Below are 22,183 nucleotides of genomic sequence, written 5' to 3' on the forward strand. Positions count from 1 at the left end.
GAAAATGAATTCTTTAGGGTGAAATCTAAAGATGGATAAGCTGCATTTTGGTTGTCAGGAGGTGAGTGTAAGTCACTGAAACAGTATCTTCAGTGGTGGGGGACGACAGGGCGGTGAAGGGGCGAAAAGATGGTTTTGGGCACTCCCTAAATTATAGAAAAACAGGACGAAATCCCAATAAGGAAGTACTACGAGGGATATAGACAGTGTGTATGATACACCAAAACTCAAGAACGTGTATCATAGAATGACACCATTTAAGACAGAATGCACCCATGCATGTTTCACGTTTCAACATGTTTTCATAACAAGAACAAAATTCATAAAGTTTACAACATCAGCCGACAAAAAAATATAACTCTACGTCTCTGTGCAAAGTTCACTATTTACATAAGATAAACACTGCATTATTATCATATTGAGTACTCTATGTCCACCAAGCGAGAGAGGATTTCCTCACAACTTGGCCGCTCATTCGGATCTGCCCAACACTCTGCAAACGAAAAACAAGGAAATAACGAGTTAAACTAGATAGAGACTGAGTTCTGCCATCATTATATGTGATGAAAAGAAGCCTTGAAATGAAAAAGGCATGACACTATTTGGAAGTGAGAGACCTGAAATCAGCCTACTCAATGGGCCTTCGGGAATCTCCAGCCTGGAACCCTCATGAGCAACAGCATAAACCACCTAATCAGCAGAGAAAAATGGATGTGAACATAATTTCTTACAATTTTAGGACTCGTAAAATAAAAAATTCAAGTAACGAAAATAGAAATCATGGAAGATGAACAAGTTGTCTGTCAAACCCTCTCTGCTGGTATGCCTTCCCATGGCCTACTTAAGGTGCTGAGCTCCCACATTATCACCCCCAAGCTAAAGATGTCACATTTTTCAGTGAATGGTTCACTTCGAATAAGTTCAGGCGCCATCCATTCTGGAGTTCCAGCAGATGAAGCATCTGTCATGGGAGTATCAGTGATTAATCTTGAAAGTCCAAAATCACAGATTTTTACTGTCCAATGCTTGTCCACAAGGCAATTTGCACTTTTCACGTCGCGGTGAATAATCCTCATACGATGTATGTGCATCAAGCCCCTACACACCACCAAGGTGTTCTCATCAATGTTAACAGATCAAATGCAATGTTTTCTAACATTAAAACTTCAAATGAGATAATCCACAAAATCGAAAGTAGTCTCAACAGAAAAACTCAACGACTAATGCATTTGACTGAAACGCAATACGACTGGCAATTCCTAATAATTCTTGTAGCATTATATCAATGAAGTTCAGAACATCTGATGAGTTGTAAGTTCCATTTACCATTCCCCATTACAGTCAAATGTTTTGCCTTATATTCACTATGGAAGGATTCGTCTCTCTCTCTCTCTCTGTATATATATATAGGTGCATGGTCTCTGTGTTTTTAAAACAGATTATAGATTTTTCACATGAACAATGCAATCCATATGACTTATTGGAAAACAATGGAGAACCAATCAATGTGTTCAATGAAGATCAGGTTCAGAAAGGTGTGAATCATAACACTTACCTGCAAATGTCACGTAACATCTTTAGTCTTTTCCTCCAGCTAATCTTCTTCTTTTGACCACTCAAATGAATCAAGTAGTACAAGGATCCCATATCCATGTATTCAGTAACCATTGACAAACGCGGAGGCCTTGTGCATGCACCAAGAAATAAGATAACTGCATAAAATTTAATCACTTGATAAATAACAGCCGATCTCAAAGGAAACAAGCTACATGAGATTCTTACAACATATATACACAATATCATTGTCTTTATCCCGAGCAAGGAGGATCATGATGACAAAATGAAAAATTCAGTGCCATTTTTTCCAGAAAAGCTACCTTGCATCAATTACTATCCCTAGATAACAGAATCTACAACAAGATTGGGTAGTGAAAAGACATAATTATATAAATAGCTAGTCAGGATGTTAAGAGTACCATTAGGATGACGGAGCCGGCTGGAGGAAAACAAAAAACAGAATAGAAATTGGGAGTCAGTGAATGTTGAAAGTAACAAAAATTGGCAAAAGTTGACAAATAGAAAATCAATAAAAAAATACCTGAGGATGGTTATCTCATTGCAGAAATCTTCCATGTTTTCATCAGTTAAATCTTGCTCCAGAAAAACCTTGATTGCAACATCTGTGCCATTCCATATGCCACGGAAAACTTCTGCAAAGAACCCTGGGAAAGAATACAGCAAACAAGTTCCATAAATTATATGGAGCGAGGTTGTTTCCATCGCAATTCAAATCATGAATCAAAATGGATAGTTTCTAATCCTCAATGGTATCATATTTTATGAATTAGTAAGAATAAAATATTAGCTCAAATATTGAGCTAACACAAGTTCAATAACAAATTAACAACAGCATGAATATCTAATTAACAACAAATTAACAACATATCATTTAGGTGTTTGTTGTGTGGTGCTAGATCAGAAAAGGTGACCATGCCAAGTTCCAAGGTTGGCCTAACCTAACTTGATGACACATTTATAGAGTTTTGTGCCTGAAATGTTATGTAAAGTGCCTTTCTTGCTCGGTGATCAGTCAATGAAATTATTCTGGATTACAGACTCATTTCATTCTGGGCCTTTGGCCTCTTTGACATTAGCTCAAATCTGTCTGGCATCGTCCCTTCTCTTGATCTACTTTGGTTACAACTCGATAGTGAGTATTGAGGACTGGTGACCGAAATTTCAATTTGTTTCCTTATGAATTCTAAAAATTCATTTTTCCTTATTAAGTTTGGTCGGTTTTCGGATTCCTCAATTACTAACTCTAAGTTAGGTTTCTTTACTAATTTATTAATTATTATACTCCTTTCCACCTTCACAATGCGCAGACTAGACTCCTAGATAAACCCAAGCCCTGAACTTGATGACACCCAAAAAGAAGGGGGAAATGAATTATCCATTTTTTGAAGTGGGAAAAGTGGTTTTTAGTAATGAAGGTTTTTAAGGCTCTTGGAGATCAGTCTCTTCAATTGGAAAACAGACAGTGGAAAAACTAGGGAATTTTCCAGTTGGCTGAGACAGATCTGAGATCTGGATCAGATCTGTCACAATCAAACATACACAGGAATCAAACTGTAAGAGTCAAGTGATTCTTCCAGAAACAGCGATTCACAATCAAATCAACAATTCAATCATGACTTTTGACTTTGTACACAATTCGCATTATATACCATACGAATGAAACTGAATCGCATTGTAAAAATCATAAATCGTACAATTTCAATAACTGAAGCAAAACTTACCAATCCCAACACGAGTTCCAACAGTCAATTCTGAGAAGTCAATATTCCATTCTTCAAATGGTAACAAAGGCCGATTATTGAACATCGGTAATTCAAGGACTCTATTCAAAGTTGACCCCATTTCACCATTTACTCCATTTCGTGATGGCCCGCTTCGTTCAGATGCTTGTCCTCTGTAATCATGTGGTGAAGAGGGTAACGACATGGCCTTCTGTGAAGTTATGTGGTCACGATGAAGAGAATATAAAGGAGACCTTTCAACATGACCATCGGGATGTAAATTTGACACCTGTGAGATATAGCAGCAGAAATAACACGTAGAACTTAGAAGCAGAGTGGAAATAACACATAGAACATAGAAGCAATCCGGGGATAACACGTAGAACATAGAAGCAATCCGGGGATAACACGTAGAACTCATAAGCAGAATGGTAATATCACATAGAACTTAGAATATATTTAACATGGACTAAATAATTCCATGTCTTATAAGCTAATCCATTTTTAATATATATTGTGTATAAAGTCACACATTAATACTCCAGTCAACAAAAATGAAAAAAACAACTCCGCAGTCAACATAGAGTTAAGACTATTGACAATTACCATAAATAAATTATACTAAAATTATGAATAACTTTAAAAGTTGAATTGGAATAACTAGTCTTAACGCCACCACAAAAGCCAAACTCATTGAGGGAGGATTATCTAAGCCATTATCCAAAAAAGCTAACTCATTGAGGGAGTCTTCATAAATGGTTCTTAATCCATATTCAACCGATGTGGGACTGAACACTTGATACAAACTCTTACACTTAGAGCTGCGGATGATCCGACATTTTTTTAGTAATGAATGGTAAGACCCAACATCTCTGATACCATATTATAATCAGGCCTAAATTAGGCTTATTTACTCTAAAATTGGTATCGGAGCACATATACTCAACTAATGTGGGATTTTTAACACTTAGCAAGTAGTAGGTTTAAAATATAGTGTACTCCACTGTTGCCAAAACAGAGGTATGAATTATGATAGAGTATAGCTATCTTCTGATTGTGTGAGTCAATCAAACCTTAGTTGTGACACATAAGAAATTTTCAATGATGCACAGGCAGAGAAAGAAGGATTAAGTAATAGCATACAGCATTGTTGGCAAAAGAATGTGGACATACATTTTTCGGAATATCTGCATTAGGAGAATGGGACAGTGAACTTTCATCCCCCCTTTCTCTCAAAAGGCGATTTTGCTTCATTGTTTCATTCATTGCCCGTACAGCCCTAGAAAGATTAGTTACTGAGTTATAATATTAAAATAGCTTACCAATAAAAACCAGCACATATACAATAAATTACACATATAATTAAAATAACAGATGATTGTGTGAGATGAAAACTTAGATAAAAGGACCACTAATTCATTTGACCATAGTACAAATACAATCGCACATTCCCTGTTTTAGTTAATTAACATAAAGCAGGAACTGTCAAATTAGATCATTATGAAGTTGAATTATAATACAAAAGTCAATTGATAAACATTTCTAACCTAAAGCTTTTCTGTTTTGGATTATAAATGAAAAGAGTGCAAGGAACAGGGATAAGGAACCCTCCTGAAATAGAGGGAAGAGAAGAAAGGAGAAAACATCAGTAATCTCTTTTCATAGTAGATCAAAGAAACCCTTTAAAATCCAATAGTCTACCCACAACAAAGCTCTACCCCTCAACATGTGTCCTTCAAGAGAGAAAATGCCTTTTCTAATAAAAGATGAGGTAGCAAGTAACTGCAAATAAAAATTCACGCTGTTACACTTAAAAGCCAGACACACCACACTGTTCTCCAACAAAAAAACGGCGGCCCAATGCATGAGGGTCCCACCTAGTGGGGACTGGGGACTAGGGAGAGTAGATGTACACAGTCTTACCCCACAAGCAAGGATGTTGTTTCCAAGATTTAAACCCATGACCTCTTATCAGTTCTCCATCGAAAAGAGAAAAATTCCATAATGCATTAGTTCTATCAGTGTAAGGTACTGAGTTAAGATAGTGAAACATAAAGCACTTTTGTACTCATAACTCTGGATTGTGCAAATACCAAAGAAGACCTATAAAGGCTACAAAGAAGTAGCATCCAACATCAAATGGCAACATAAGCTTGCTCCAAATGGACCAAGTCAACCTCTACTTTCCAAAGGCAAAATCCAAGTCCTAAACGTTTCTAGTCATGCTGAGATTTGAAAACAAATAAACAATACATATACTAGATAAGCTTGGTTTCTATGGTGTAAATAATTTTATGCTAATGAAATAGGGAAACACCATTTCATTATCAACACTTCAACAGAATATGTTGCAAATCTGATAGAAAACTAAAATAGCAAAAAAAAATCTCTGAACCTTTTAACGTCGAACTACCGAATGCAAAAAATAACATTGAAGAATTTATTGAAGAGGATATAGGATATAATTAATCACATGTATTTAACAAACAGAACCATCTGGAGAAACTATCATATTTAACATAAACAGGAACCAACATGAAAGGAATTATTGAGAATTATAGAGTTAGGGAAGAAAGAAAAGATACAGACTATTGTAGCAAACTGAGAAATAGGATTGACAAGATAACATGTTAGAACTCCATAACATAGTACTCCTATTTATAATACTTAAGTGTACAAGCCCAAGCCTCAGAACACAACGAATAATAACCCCAATATCTTAATATCTTCTAACAGAAATGAACAGTGTGAATTTTGCAAAAAAAAGTATAAATTCAAAAATAGATAATTCAGTCAAATATTCAAAACAAAAAACAAACTAAATCATTAAATATAGAGGTAATGAAGACATTTCCATTAGCTTCTCTTGCTTTCACAAATATTTATAATCAAAATGTTCAAGAAAAAGATTTTGGTTGAAAGCATTTTTTGACTGTAAAATAATCAAATCCAAAAGCATAATAGACCAACAATCAACCTTACGATATCATCACCAATTTCTGGAGTAATGCTGAAGCTTCTTCTTCGTGACCTACATTCTTCTGATGAGGACACACCATCTGACTTATAGCTGAATCTGGAAAATAAACAAATTCATCTATTCGTAAATGTGAGGAAGAAATAGTTCATCACATGAAGGTACAAAACTGCGTTTAATGATCATAACTTACTACAACAAACTTAATAGTCAATCTTTTTGGTACTACCAAGGATACCGCCTCAACTTAATAGTAAATTGATGTTACTTGGGAGGAATATGTTCATTATAGTCCTGACTCTTAGTTTCGATCATTTCCACATATATATCATTAGATTTTAGTGTGTAGTAGTTGATAGGTCAAGCTAGTTGCTTGCTGACTAAAGAAGGCATTTAGCCTTGTTATAGATTGTTAGACCCTGTTAGAGAGAGCCAGTTGTCTGTAACTGCCTCCTAGTTGTATAAGTAGCTAACTCAGTTTATCCTCATTCATTCCATTAAGAAACAATTCTCTGTTTTACAGAATCCTCTTTGCTCTCTGCTTATGCCTCTCTTTCAGCTCTCACAACAGGTACACAAATTTTTAAGTAGAGAAGGAAATAATCTCTACAGTACCTAGTCCACTGCACCACCTAGAGTGATGCTAATTTATCATTTCATTTTAGTTTTCCAAGTACATAATCTGATAAATTGTGTTATAGATACGATAAATAGAAGTGGAAAACATGACAGAACAACTCAAACTTGAATAAAGAAAAAATAGAGTTAAAAGAGCACACAACAAAAAATAGAGTGAAAATAAAAGCAGCTAGCAGCCAATCACAAACTACAAGCAAATATAAAGGTCCCATGAAGGCATAAACCTTGATGCAGCCTGGTCATCAGCAAATTCTCTAAAAAGTGTCCTACCACCACTAAGCATGGATCGTCCATGTCCTTGGAATGATGGATGTTCTGGACTGCAAAAAAGAAAAGAAATAACATAAATAACTGATATCCTAACTTGTTTTAACACATAGAATATGGAGATAATTTAGATGCCATACCAGCTAATTCATAGAACAATTATACATAAAGCAATTAAAAGAATTAAATCGGCATCAGTATGTGATGTGCAGGTGCACCACTTTTACAACAGGGAAGCACTCTTTCACCAATCGAGAGTATGCTGCAAAAGTAGTACAAAGACTTGCATGAAAATGCACTCCTAATCACTTTGGAAGACTTGAGAATTCAATTAAGCCATGAATAGTTTCTTGCAGAATGTGATTTTCTCTTATCCAACCACTAACTGATCAAAGATTATTTTAATCAGATGCTGAATTTTAGATAAATAATATATTAACAAAATAAAATAAAAATAAAATTAACAAGTATATATTTGAAGGCACAACCAATAAAATTCCAACCACTCATGTGAGATCCACTAGTCAGCATATTAGAAAGGCATCTAACAAAGCTTCAGCAAATAAAACAAGAAAAGTAGGTAAAAAGAATACCCCATCCTGAAATTAACATATTCTCTGGTTAAAAATGAGTACAAAACTCAAAACGTCATTATTGATTCGAATGCTGAAAATATGATTGGTTTTTTCATATTTTTGGAATAAAGCATTATTATATGCCACTTTGCTCCTCATAAACTTGGGCCAGGTGAAATTAAATTCCATTTTCAGTTTAATCATTGTAATTCTGACCAGCATTATTTTTGGTCTAATAATGTTGTGTAGTGTTAGTGGAAAAGTAGTCTTAAGTTCTGTAATCATATTGTGCTAGATCCTAAATATCAAGGTAAAAAATACTTACATCACTTTCAAAAGTCAAAATAGTCAACAAAGATCATAGTGATCAAACTCAAACCATCTGAAACCAAGTAGATTTATCGAGAAATAAGAATCTTTCTATCTAAACTGGCAATAATAACGGTAATAGAAGCCTTCATCCGAAATAACCATTTGCCAGTTATCACCATTTTCTCCATTTTACCATTCTCTATGACATGGACCAGACCATGTCTTCAGGTAAAAAATATTTTTGTAAACAGGTCCCAAGTTATACATAAAAAGTGCGATAGAGGAATAGAGCAATAACAAATTTTACAAACACAGACCAGGAGCATTATTATTGCAAAAAAAGAAATTAAAAAGGAGAATAATGATGAGTGAAGAGTGTGGCTAATTAACTATCAGACCTGATATGGAATAATTTTATACTACATTTTTCATACTTGCAACTACGGGACTGTTTTTCTCGCCAAAAGTCAAGCATAGTGGCAAACACTCTAGCCTAAGGAACTTTAACCCTCAGAATAATGACAGAGACCAAGAGTCTATCCAGACTCGAGAAAATACTCATAACGCCAGCCATCAAATATAAATTGCAGGCTTCTTCTAATAAATCAAACTGAGGTTTTTATGTACCATGAGCAACAAAATAACATAAACCAAGATCATGGATAATACCAACATTTTCTATGAACATAACATGCATACTCATAGTCTCGTATCAACCTAAAACACAAAGGAATGATGAATAACCTTGAACTAGCAGTCCTCTGTTCAGCAATGACCTTTCTCCGACCACGCCGACTAAATGCAGTTGCAATATTGGGTTCACTATGAGACAAACTGGGGAAATTGACAAAACCATTCAACAAGAAATGATCGGTATTCTACATCTATTAGGAGATTTTAGTATAAAAAAAGATTCACAATTATTTTCTGGAAAAAAGAAAGACTGATCCTAATTTAAGAACATTTTGAAGTGAAATGGAAAAAATATTCAGCTGAAAAAGAAAACAATGTAAAAAGGCAAACGATAGACATCTCTGGATAAGTGATGGAAGTATTACCTCATTTTCCTGTCCAGACTGGTATTTGATCGTAACATCATATTTCGCAAGGAAAGACCTGATACATTTGAAGAAGCTTCGAATCTTTTTTGGAATAGGAGGTTTTCCTCCTTCTCGACACTGTAAGAGGGGACAAAGAAAAAAAATACTGGTCAATTGACAAGTCCCTTTACTGGCAGAACAGATATAAGGGCCTAGGTCATTTGGCTAATGCATAGTAAGAGTTGTATTAGAATTGTGAAGACTAGGCCTAACTCAATCCCAAAAGCTAACTCTTAGTGTAAGGGATGCCTAAGCCTTATAAGCACAAACTTGACCATATTCCCATCCGATGTGAGACTTCTCTTAACAAGTTGCACTCAAAAGTACAAATGTAAAGTCCTAATTATACTTTTATTCCTCCTAGTTTCACCTAAGTCCAATTTCTCTCTCCTTATCTTGAACTGAAACCATCTTATCCTCGTAGTTCTCGGATTGATAAAATCAAGTGACTATGTCAGTTTGATGCTGAAGTAGCACTGTTTTCGCTGATGTAGCAATACCTTTTTGCCAACATAAAATAAAAATTGATGATGAGGCCCTCTTCAATTGACTTGGCTGACTTATAGATAAAATGTGGCACAATGCCACATTAGAAAATAGGGACAAAATGAGGACTAAATTGCAAGAAATTGAACAATATGATGATCGGATTTTTACAATTAAAATTAGGGGACAGCATAAAATTTAGAGGAACTAAATGGAGCAAAAATGTAATAAAGCCAAAGCAATAAATATCCAGTCTTTCCAAACCTCTCTGAAACCCCATATAAAGGACTGTTTGGTTCTAATGGTGAATCACAAGAATCATTTTCCGCTGAATCACTCTCTCCTGCTGCATAGATATGTGTCATAAAAATTGACTTAGTGGATTGTGGCAACAATTGGCCAGGGAAACGCATGAGATCGACCAGCAGTTCCACAGAATTTAATACAACTGCCACAGACATATGCTTGTAAGAGTCTATACATTCAGCAGCACCATCCTTTGGAAACCCCTGACAGAGAGTGGAGAGGCAAGACATATCCTTTAAAATTTGATATAGTAAACAAAATTGAATATTTATAAGAAAACTCTTTTGCTAAAGACATTCTCATTAGAATTCAGCGCATTCGGAGCTTACCATCATAAGCCTGCTTTCAAGACCTACTGTATCAGCTAGTACTTTAAATAATATAGCTCGAGGACGGCATGAACCATGCCTTATTTGCCCCAGCATTTGGACACCACGATTCTCAAACATGTGCAAGGTTTCCTCTGGTGCAGATTTTGCTGGACTTTCCACAGTTGGTCGCTTATAAACATCAGCAACCTGTGCAAAAAATTGAGGTCAAAATAAATATAAGGCACCTTTTATTATGCTAAGAAAAATAACTAACTAATGAAGACAATAAAATTCCAATAGATAATACATAATGGACACTAATCTAGTAATTCCTGCCAACAAGCTTGTAATTGATAATTAAAATGGAATGATTTCATTTGAAAAAAGTTGCAGCTGACTAAAACCAGAAAATATGAATAGCACAGCCATCTCAAATGAATACATCTCTAAACAATTGACACTAGGGCTATACAGGAAGTATTTGACATTGTGAAGTATAATCTTTGAACAAGGGAAAAAATTATTGCAAGATAACCATATTCGGAAATCCATACATAGTAACAAGAACCACAAAATAAGTTAAAATAGAAGTACATACTATAATGTGGATAACACAGCCAACTAGAACGACTGAATTTCTATAAAATTGACACTAGGACTATTCTGAAAGTAATTGACATTGTTAATTACATTTTATTTACAAGGAAAAAAATCTTCTCATGTGATGACTATGGAACAACAGTCATATGTTAGGAAATCAATGCACAATAAACAAGAGTTACACAACAAGATTCAACAAAGGAAAAGGACATACCAATCCAGCTATCTTCTTAATCATCGCAGCTGGATTTGAGCTCAATCCTTTAACTAATGTCACAATTAGTTGCTTCAACATGGATAGCTTTCTATCTTTCTCTGCATCTACAAGAATGATATCAGCTCGAAAACCCTCTACACCCAAAGCATGAAGTTCGTCCATAGTAGGAATACTATCAAAAAGTTTCTTGAGTCTTTTCTCCTGCACATTATCAGATTAATTAATGGCAAACAAATGTTGGGAAGAAGCATACCACTTACACATGAAGAACAGGGATGCCCTATAAACTAGTGTCTACACAGCAAAAGAGCTGAAGATTATTGCAACACATTTTAAATTATACTTTTAAGCAAATGTATTGTACATCTAAGTAACCATAAGCACTACACAAAATAGACATATTAAGAAGAATAACAAACAGGCTGAAATATAATCATCTTCCATCAAGAAACTTTATCTGACTCTAATGAGGGTACAGTGCCCCCACATTCTGAAACAATTTACAGGCTAATAGTTATACGTGAACACAACAGAATGTCTACAATCATTGTCAAATTCCAGAATATACTGACTTTACATCTTCATGCAAAAAGAAATGATCCTTTCTTTAACAATCAATGCTACCTCTAATGGTTTTTTTCTTCAAAACAGATACCTCTATTGATATTATAAATAGTAACTATTTTGCGCCAGCTAAAGACACGCTTTAAGTCTGTCCCTCTAGTGTGTTCCAACCAAAGTAAAAATGTGCTATTATGCAACAAGAACCTCTGCCTTTGCATGCACATTGCTACTCCTCTTCAGCTCCACTAATTAAGTCAAGCACTGCCTACGTATGCTACACCACTCTTACTAGGTAACTGAAAAAGATCCTTAATGGCATTCCTAAAACTTACATAACCTAAGTACTTAAACTCTAAAACTTGTAGTTTGTATAACCCTGATTTTTTCTAAAAAACCTTGCTTCACCGAGATGTCCTTTTTTTTATGTTTGGAGAAACCCATTTGGAAGTGTAAAGCTTTTTTTTATGTTTGGAGATGTCCTTAGAGCTTTTGTTTGGAATGCTGTCTCAATAGGATTAATACCAAGGACATGCTATAGAAACGCAGACCTCTGGTTGCGTTATCTCCTCGTATAATATGTGAATAATGTGTATTTTAGAATCTGAAAGTGGACTTCATCTTCTTTTTACACTGCTTGACAGCGACAAATGTTCTTTAGAATATGTTTGGTATTTTTACGAGTCATGGATCTTCCCTATGGACTTGCCCTCTTCCCTGCTCGTTAAGTTTATAGGTTTCTGGTAATAGTAAAGATGGTGATGCTGTTTATGTGGTCCTTTGGTGTATTTGGATTGAAAGGAACAATAGAATTTTCAATGACTTCTTTTGGCCTCTTGATTAAGTCTGGGATATGGTTACTTTTCTATCGTCGCTCTGGTGCAAATCCAATGGGCTTTCGATATAGTGTGACACACAACGACCTCCTAGATCATAAGGGGAAGTTCCAGCAGAACTAGGGGGTTCTACAACGGTATCAGGAGGTATTTTAGGATCATCAAGGACTCCCACCCTCCAGGAGGCAAGATCACACCATTCACCTGAAGGAATGAGCTGAGATCCCTAATCTTAGACCCTACAGATGTCCTATTACCAGAAAGCTAAAGTGGAGAGGTTGGTATCTAAAATGATGGGGGCTGGTGTGATTAGACCCAGTATAAGTCCATACTCTAGTCCCATCATTTTAGTGAAAAAGAAGGATGGTGGGTGGAGATTTTATGTGAATTATAGGGCACTCAATAAGATCGTCGTGCCAAACAAATTCCTTATCCCCCTTGTTGAGGAGTTGCTAGATGAAATTGGTGGTGCAATGGTGTTTTCTAAGATGGACCTCAAGTCAGGTTATCATCCAATAAGGATGAGGGTAGAGATGTGGAAAAGATAGCGTTTAGGACTCATGAGATCCTAAAGCCTTACTTAAGGAAATTCCTAATGAATGAGATCCTAAAGCCTTACTTTTCAATCCCTAATGAATGAGATCCTAAAGCCTTACTTAAGGAAATTCACCCTAGTTTTCTTTGATGATATCTTGGTGTATATCCTTGATCTAGCTTCTCATAGCCATCACTTACAAGAAGTGTTGCCATTACTAGTTGAGCATTCCCTAAAGGCAAATCAGAAGAAGTGTAGCTTTGGTCAGGACAACGTTGAGTACCTAGGGCATATCATATTTGAGAAAGGGGTATCTGCTGATCTGACAAAAGTAGAAGATATGAAGTCTTGGCCTCAACCTACCAATATCAAGGGTTTAAGGGGATTTTTTGGTTTCATTGGGTATTATAGGAGATTTGTCAAGGATTATGGGAAGATAGCCAAACCCTCATTGACTTGCTCAAGAAGGATGCTATCATTTGGACTCAAGAGTCTACCACTGCCTTTGAAAGATTAAAAGTTGCTATGGTAGATCTACCCCTGCTTGCAGTTCCTGATTTTAATAAGGAATTCGTGGTGGAGACAGATGCTTCCGGCAAGGGTCTGGGGTTGTCTTGATGCAAAATGGAAGACTATTGGCCTTCTAGAGCCAGGGCTATCACTAAGGGCTCAGCAAAAGTTTGTGTATAAGAGGGAATTAATGGCATTGATCCAAGCAAATCATAATTGGAGGCACTATCTTATGGGGATGCATTTCATCATCAGAACAGACCAAAGGAGTTTTAAATTCCTAACTGAGTAGAGACTCTTTTTAGATGAGTAGTTCAAATGGGCAGTGAAACTAGTGGGTTTGGATTTTGAAATCCAGTATCAACCATGGAGTGAGAATTCTATGGCTGATGCTCTCTCAAGGAAATTGATGTACTCTACCATCTCTATACAGACTAGTGAGGAGGTTGATATTTGGAAAGAGTTGTAACAAGATCCGAAGTGGAGGAGGGTCATGCATGAATTAGTGGTTTCTCCTACTGACCATCCAGATTTTGAGTTGAAGAAAGGAGTGTATTACTACAAGGGTAGGTTGGTTCTATCCAGATCTTCTAACAGGATCCCTATCATCATTGTTGAATGCCATGAAAATCCTATGGGAGGTCATTCAGGACACTTTAGGACTTATAAGAAGATTGCTATTTTTTGTTATGGGAGGGTATAAAGTTAGATATCAATAGTTTTGTGGAGAATTGAGAAGTATGCTAGAGGAACAAGTATACCACACTGGCCCCAACAAGTTTGATGCAACCTCTACCCATCCCTCAACAAATCTGGATGCATATATCAATGGACTTCATAGGGGGTTGCCGAAGGTAAAAGGGAAGGACACTATCTTTGTTGTGGTGGATACACTGTCCAAGTATGCTCATATTTTTGCTTAGGGCACCCTTACTCAGCCAAGGATGTGGCCACTGTGATTCTGAAAGAAGTGGTTAAATTACATGGTTTACCTACCTCTATAGTCTCGAATAGAGATTCTTTGTTTTTGAGCCAGTTTTGGAAGGAGTTGTTTAAAATGGCTAATACTCAATTGAAATTTAGTACATCATACCACCCACAGACAGATGGTTTTCCTACCAGTGGTGGTTATGATTGAAACTTATAGACCTACCTCAGATGCTTTGTGGGACCTAAACCTAAACAATGGTTGGATTGGTTACATTAGGCAGAGTTTTGTTTCAATTCCAACTACAGCAGTTCAGCTGGAATGACACCATTTAGGGCCTTGTATGGCAGAGAACCCCCTATACTCTTGAAGGCAAGAGCTATTCCCTCTAAGGTGGAAGAAGTGAACAAATTGTTTGCCCAAAGGGATAGTATCCTAGAAGAACTAAAGCATAACCTATCAAAGGCTCAGAATATGACGAAATAGCAAGCTGAAAAACACATAAGGGTAATGGAATTTGAGGTGGATGACTGGGTGTATCTCAAATTGCAACCTTACAAGCTGAAATCTTTGGCTACCAGATCCTATGCTAAGTTAGCTCCACGTTATTATGGCCCTTATCAAGTGATTAGTAAGGTAGAGGTTGTTGCCTATACACTAACTTTGCCTCCTCATGCTAAAATCCACCTAGTGTTCCATGTATCCCTTTTAAAAAAGGCTCTCAAACCTCATCAACAACCTCAGCCTCAGCCTCCAATGTTGAATGAAGAGTTGGAGTTGGAAGTCACTCTAGAAGACATCATTGACAGCAGGGAAGATAGTCAAGGGAATGTGGAGATGTTGGTTAAATGGCAGGACCTTCCTAGTCCTAACTGTACTTGGGAGGGGCAGCTTCTTTACAAGAAAGATTTCCAATTTTTCCACTTGAGGACAAGTTAATTCTTTTAGAGGGGTATTGATAGGGCTAGGGCTAAGCCTTGTATAAAAAATGTGTATAGAAGGGGAAAGAAAAAAGTGGTTAAGTGGTAGTAAAATGCCCACAATACCCTTAGGTAGTTAAATTGGTTAGATTTTCTATAAAGGGGACTTTGGGGGTTGGCTGAAGAAGGGAGAGTAGTTTTTGGTTGAGGAACCAGAGGAAAGAGTCGAGGAACCTATCAATTGTACTAATCCACTCTTGCAATCTTTCAATTTCTCTCAATAAAGTTCTATACAAGCAACCCTACCAAGAACCACTGAATTCTGATTGGGATTCTGAGTATTCTTTCAAGTTTTTGTGTGTTTTTTGTACCAATGTTTATCAGCTTTTTAGTGGTGTTCCTATAGTAGATATTTAGAGGGGGTGGCATGCTTTATTGCATGGCCATTTACAAAGTTCTTAGATGTTACTTTTGGTTTTTGGTAGGATTTCTTATCCTCTTATTCTCCCTTCTTATTAAATACATAAACATGTGCTTTTGTTATTGCATTAGTCAACCGCACCTGTTAGGATTAAGGTTTGGTTGTTGTTGTAATTAAGAGAGGACAAAGAAGATAAAACAAAAGAAAATGTACTTACAACACATGTATAAGATAAACAAAGAAAAATGACAATTGACATTGATAACATGTTTTCCTCGCATGTATTATAACACGAAATTCCAACTCAACTTGGATATTCTCAACTAATGGAATTCTGTTTGTCTATCGGTTCTTGTTATCTTCATCATTACAATTTAATATCTCTAATTGAATGGGGAAGTTATGTTGAAAACACAACTACACTTGTAACATGATCAATCAAATGCATCGTGTCCGGAACTTATTGTACATGTCATTTAAAACTGCAAAAAAAAAAACTAAAACAATAACAGTTTTGTAAGGAACGGATGTCAAAGACTCAAGCAAGTTTTATAGGAGATTTCAACATCGGAAAAGAAATTCAAAATTCTCATAAAGAAGTATCAACACTTCTCAGCAATAACTACACAAAACAAGAAATTACTAGAAACTCTAGCAAGAGCAATTGAATATCCTAACTAAGAAGATATTGCAGGAATTGATTCTCACCGGAATGACTGAATAAAAACCATTTGGTATTGGTTCTGAAAGCATTCCAGTGTGCCAGAGAATTTCTGAAGCTTTCCGAGGTGACATAACATCGTGGTTAGAATGTTTAGATGATTCTTTATAATTTAAGATCTCGTCCCGAGAGTCCAAGGAAACGGATCCAAGTCTTTCGACGAAATTTGAAGGCCACAATGACATGTTGGATGGTCTTTGCTCTGATGGGCCTGCATCTTCTTGTGTGTCCTCCATGTTCTAATGTGTTTGGAGTGTAAAACCATTTCACTGCGCTTATTAATCCATAAGAGACATAACAAACTAAAGGTTGTTACCACAATTCATTGAACTACATACTTTAGTTTTTAGTTGCTTCAACTCTTTCAGGCTAGATGTCATGTGACCTGCAAGAACCAAATAACAAGGTATATGGCATATTGAGAAAACAATATCAGTACATGAAGGAAAGATAATTTTCAATTCATCAAATACCACATAAAATTGGAGAATTTCCCAGCAAGAGCCAATTAAGTTAACATGAAAAAATTCCAGCAACATCCGATTATGCTAGCATAGAAAAATATAAATTGCAAATTTTTTTAAAAATAACCTATTTCTTCAGTGCAATAATCTCTATGAATTAAACTCCGACAAGTCACAACTGACAATCGGTCACTGAGATGATCCTAGAAGTAAGCAACCATAGGCGATAATTTAAGAACTGGTATCGACAACTAAAATAGCAGTGGGTGTAAAGAAGCAAGGATGACTCGGTCCAGAATCATGCATTAAACAAGTAACCATTAAACAACACACAACATTCCTGCAAGTTTGGCATTCCTCATATTCCTTTTCGCTGGTATGCCAATATGCCACATAAAAACAAGAGATGTTGAATCTGTGTCTACCCTCATTGCCAAAGGGACGGTGAGACCATAGAGATAAAAGTTGAGTATGAATCACTTCCAACTCAGAAGTATCGATCTAGACACTTGTACTAGGAAACTCAGATATCTAGGTTAAAAGGCATAACTTATCTTCTTCACTGGGTTTTGGATAATGTTATATTGCAACTATATTAAATAACCAGGCCATTCTTATGAATGATAAAAAGTAAATGGTTTTCAGTTGTGGTCACAGTTGCTGTAAAATATAGCTGATGTGGCCGTATTTACGATTGTGATGTCATTGCCGAGACCCCTGTGACAACAATATTGCAGCCACAATTGTGGTTGCATACTGCAATTTAAAACTCTCGTCCATGTGCATAATGTACTAGATACTGACATATTTGTTCCATGTGTCCATAATGTACAATTATAACTCCATATGCCATGCATCCATATCGGAAGTACTTTTATTGATCATCAATTAATGCATTTATAGAATTAAACCGGTAGTACCGAAAAACGACAAAAACATGAAAAAAAAATTATAACACCACCACATGCATCAGGTGAGGGTGGAATCGTTTACTTCTGAAATCAACAAAGTTACAACTTATAAACCGCATATGACATGAGGATAGAACCAGTTACTACTCAGTTCTCACATGATTTGCATGAAATAACTACAGCATCAATAGAAGCATAAACGTCAAACCAAACATCAGGAACCACTTCACATAACAATCGCAATTTCAAAGTTCATCCATCTAATCAATCTAATTTTCAAAAAGATGAAAGACGCATAAGAAACGGAAAAAACAAGTATATAAAAAACACACGCACATTCAGATCAAACTCATGTTTCGAAAGAGGATCAAGCGTGGAACATTCTACCATGTTTGTTTATATTACACAAAGAATCACCTCCATTAATTCTAAAACCTAAATCACCAATAAGCAAAAGAAATTATACCAAAGGAAACATCAATGACAAAAAAATCGAATGCATGAAGTGAAAACGGTATTGCAAAAGATGAAAGAAATATAAGATGAAGAAGGAGAGAAAAGGAGGAGCGGTTATTATACCGTTAAGGAAGAGATGAAATGAAAGCGATTGAAGCGGAAAACTGTGTTGTATTAATCGAATGGAATTTGAATCTCAAACCGTCTTATTATTATTACAGAGATGCTGAAGTGATGGAGAAGGCATTACAATACGGAAGATACACACACGCGCCAATGAATCAAGTTGAGAGAGAGAGAACAAGAGAAAGGGAGGGTGGTGTAAAGGAGGAGAATGAAAGGGAGATGGATTTGATTTGATATTAATTAGTTGTTTAGAATTTTTGGAAGGAGTCAAGAGGAGAAAGCGATGGGCTCTTGGGTTTGTAAGAGAGAGAGAGAGTTTTTTAGTTAGAAAATTGTGTTGATTCGACTGTTGTTGAGAAGAGTAGGAGTGGCGAGAGGGGTAGGTCACGTGCAAGGGGAGAGGGATCTAAGAACCTCTCTACACTCTACATCTAGCTACCTAAAAGAATTCTACTCTCTTTGATTAAAAATTAAATTTTTTAATTTACATGTCATATTTTTTATTGATCTAAGATATGATTAAGTATATTATTTCAGACAAAAAAATTTGTCCAAAACATATATTGTCCTAAACTGTCTCAAATCTAAAAAAATTAATAAATACTTAAATTTATAAATTCAAGTAATATGTTTGTGGAAAATAAGATTTGAAACTACTTTAGAATATGAGATGGATGTGATATACTTCCCCCTCAATTCTGATTATCATTATTCATTGTTTTTTCCCAACAAAATGTTAGAAGAACATTTGTGAGAGAGAATCATAACTTTTTTACCTTTAAAATTGAAAGGAATTTTTTTCCATTGTATGATACTTAAAAAGGATCCTGTACCATTGTATTTTTTCATATCACGTTAATATTTATATGAATATAGTCTTATACATAATTAATATATAATTTATCATTCTTATATATTATGTACAATATACTAATAGTGTAAAAAAATTCATATTATTAATACATAAAATTATATGTAATTTAGGTATTTAGATAAAGTACGTTTAGGCTCCAATTAAACAGCGTTAACATGGTACTCCTAATAGGTTTGTTTAGTGGTTGTTGATCATCTAAAGATTTATATAATCCTATCCAAGTTGTGTTATACATGTTGGTTAATACTTTAAGGGTTAGTTTGGGAGTTGGATTTTGGAGGGAGAGGGAGGGAAAGGGAAGGCTTGGGAGCTATGAAACAAGTGTATTTCATGGTTCCCAAGCCTTCCCTTTCCCTCCCTTCCCCTCTAAAATCCAACTCCCAATCTAACCCTAAGTTATTACTATTGTCAATATTTTTATAGATGTCACGTTTTATTATGAACAACTTGCTTTTGATTGAGTAAAAAAACATATATATGGCGTGCACTAGTGCTACGTGAAACAATGCATGCTTGATAAATATATCATATGTCAAATTGTTTTACATTGAATTTCGTATAAATTAAATAAATCAGATCATATATCATCATAAAACAACATCCATAAGACCATAAACAAAGAAGAAAATTTTACATGAATAGTATTTAAGCACAAGTTGGTACAATCTTCGTGAACCACATGGAGCATAAGCTGCCACGGAAGTGTGAAATTAGTGTAGGACCAAGTTGGTGATAGTCAAATTGTCATATGATGTTAGGAAATTGGGATTTTTCTCGCATGAATTTGTGGTATATGACCAAGTTGCATGAAATTGTTCCTTTTTCTCGTCAGAAAAGGTAACAATAAATGTATTTTTGTTGTGCAAGTGACAATAAAGTTATCTTTATATTAATTTGATGACAATGACAAGAAGAATAAATTGTGCATGTAATGAGGTGTTTTAAGAATAAAAAATTAAAACAATTTATAGTAAAATATATAGGGTATGTAAAGGTTATGAAGCGTGTGTGAATTGTTAATTAAGGAAACCCTAGATTAATGATTTAGATGTGAACAAACGAATATGATACAATATTTACTGTGGAGAAACTGTGAAGTTATTCTAGTCAAATTAATTGTATGTTGTTTTAGAGCGAAGTAACATATTCCATGTTTTTCCTTTTACAAAAACAAAATTTGATGTATTGATAGTGTAAGAGTTTTTATACTGTCCATATATCATTCATATTCATTTTCAATTATTATTGATTTTTAAATAAAAATAATACAAATGAATAATAAATAATAAACTAATTGTATATAAATTTTTACATTATTGATACATAGATATTTTGACTCTTTTCCTTTTGAGCCACATCCAGCACTTAGAATTCATTTTACATGGGTTAACAATGTTGAAAGACAAGTACATTTATTTCAAATATAAGGATGGGAAAGTTTTATGGGGTGCAAGGATCAACTTTTATGTGTTACACAGTTGCATCTCTAAAGGTAGGTGAGCCAGGGCTGAAATGGGGATATCTTAGTTTGTACCCAAGTTAAATTAGTCAACGTAGTATTTGTTTTTAGTTTTTTACAACTAATTACAATTAATTTATCAACAAAATAAGTAGTGCTTTTTAAAATAATACATTACTGATTAAAATATTTCCAATTAAATTGCATTTTTCTTGATTTTAAAAAATTATTATAAGATTATGATATTATTCTCATTTAATATTGTTAATGAATGACAATAATAAAAAACAGAGATATTCAAATCTTTTAGTCGGGGTATATATGGAGAAAAATCAAATGATGCTTGGAAAGTATAACCTATCACAAAAAATAGCATTAAAACCTTTTAGATTTTACTTATAATAAGAAGATTAAGTAAAGTAATATTTAAAGTCAATATTGACCTAATTGATATTTTGGATATTATATTTTTTTGAAAATATTTCTATGGCCAAAATAAAATTTTATTGTGTTACTACATAATCTTTTTCATTGATTCGAGTGATAAAAAATGTCCACGTAAAAAAGTTATAGTCTTCCTCTGTCATTAAGCTAATTCTTGTGTCACATAATAAATATTTAATATATATATATATATATATAAATAGACATTTGGTTTAAATCAGTATTCTTTCTCTAGGTCAGCATGCTTATATTAATAAATATACTTTTAAGTTTTAATTAAACTCATCTAACTCTAATAATCAAATTATATTTTTATGTATTTTACATCAAAATTACATATACAATCATATTATTTTATTAAAAAAATAATATAATATAATTATTATTATATAATATAATTAAATAGGTTAGTCTAATAAATTTAAAAGTTTGTCTTTTAATGACCTAAAACATAATTTGTTAAACTAAATAGATTTTTTAAAAGCTTCGCCTACTTATAATATATAAAAACTGATTTATCCTAAATTATTATAGATTACGTAATAGATTAGGGGGCTAGCATAAGTTTATTTAATATGGTAATGAAGGTTGACTCTAGTTATATAAGAAAAAAATTATTTGGGAGGAAAACCTTCATAATTCATCATTAGTTTCAAACTATCAAATTATCAACTAACAATATGTTTATCTAGTGGATAAAATCAACTAGATTTTTAGAATTGTCAAAATATCAAAAGTTTAATTATTAATAATAACACTTCTTGGGAAAAGTAATAACGCATCTCAAATTATCAACAACAATAATTAAATTTTAGTTTTTAGTTGGCTACCTTAATTAAATTCCACTATTATTGACAAAAAAATTAATTTCTAAATCATTTGTTTTGAGTAAATTGGACAAATTTTGCCTTATAACTTAAATTTGCAC

The 22,183-nt window shown here is 34.4% G+C and overlaps 1 protein-coding gene across 3 annotated transcripts; it reads right to left on the reverse strand.

The window, feature by feature from the left end:
* On the reverse strand, positions 203-18,871 carry LOC109351867 (serine/threonine-protein kinase EDR1-like). Of its 3 annotated transcripts, none has more exons than XM_019593532.1 (17): positions 18,476-18,869; positions 16,509-16,906; positions 11,087-11,290; positions 10,291-10,479; positions 9,920-10,164; positions 9,128-9,247; positions 8,814-8,903; positions 7,140-7,235; positions 6,277-6,375; positions 4,473-4,578; positions 3,300-3,588; positions 2,099-2,222; positions 1,977-1,996; positions 1,556-1,712; positions 810-1,098; positions 618-690; positions 203-493 (listed from the first exon to the last, which is right to left on the reverse strand). In XM_019593532.1, exons 2-17 carry the CDS (start codon positions 16,755-16,757, stop codon positions 414-416), a joined length of 2,430 nt encoding a protein of 809 aa, XP_019449077.1. In that variant the 5' UTR covers positions 16,758-16,906; positions 18,476-18,869; the 3' UTR covers positions 203-413. The 3 variants fall into 3 exon arrangements, with proteins under 3 accessions (XP_019449077.1, XP_019449078.1, XP_019449079.1); XM_019593533.1 differs by lacking the exon at positions 18,476-18,869 and adding an exon at positions 16,995-17,142; XM_019593534.1 differs by lacking the exon at positions 8,814-8,903 and having other exon boundaries at positions 18,476-18,871.

Source organism: Lupinus angustifolius, chromosome LG07 (assembly GCF_001865875.1).
Source record: "Lupinus angustifolius cultivar Tanjil chromosome LG07, LupAngTanjil_v1.0, whole genome shotgun sequence".
Lineage (NCBI taxonomy): Eukaryota > Viridiplantae > Streptophyta > Magnoliopsida > Fabales > Fabaceae > Lupinus > Lupinus angustifolius.

Excerpts from the sequence above, each read along its gene's own strand:
- LOC109351867 (XM_019593532.1), bottom strand. The coding sequence starts at position 16,757 with ATGGAGGACACACAAGAAGATGCAGGCCCATCAGAGCAAAGACCATCC. Across the intron at positions 8,904-9,127 it reads AGTCTGGACAGGAAAATGAG|TTTGTCTCATAGTGAACCCA; the intron begins GTAATACTTCCA and ends CAATTTCCCCAG. Across the intron at positions 1,713-1,976 it reads CCGGCTCCGTCATCCTAATG|TTATCTTATTTCTTGGTGCA; the intron begins GTACTCTTAACA and ends AATTTTATGCAG.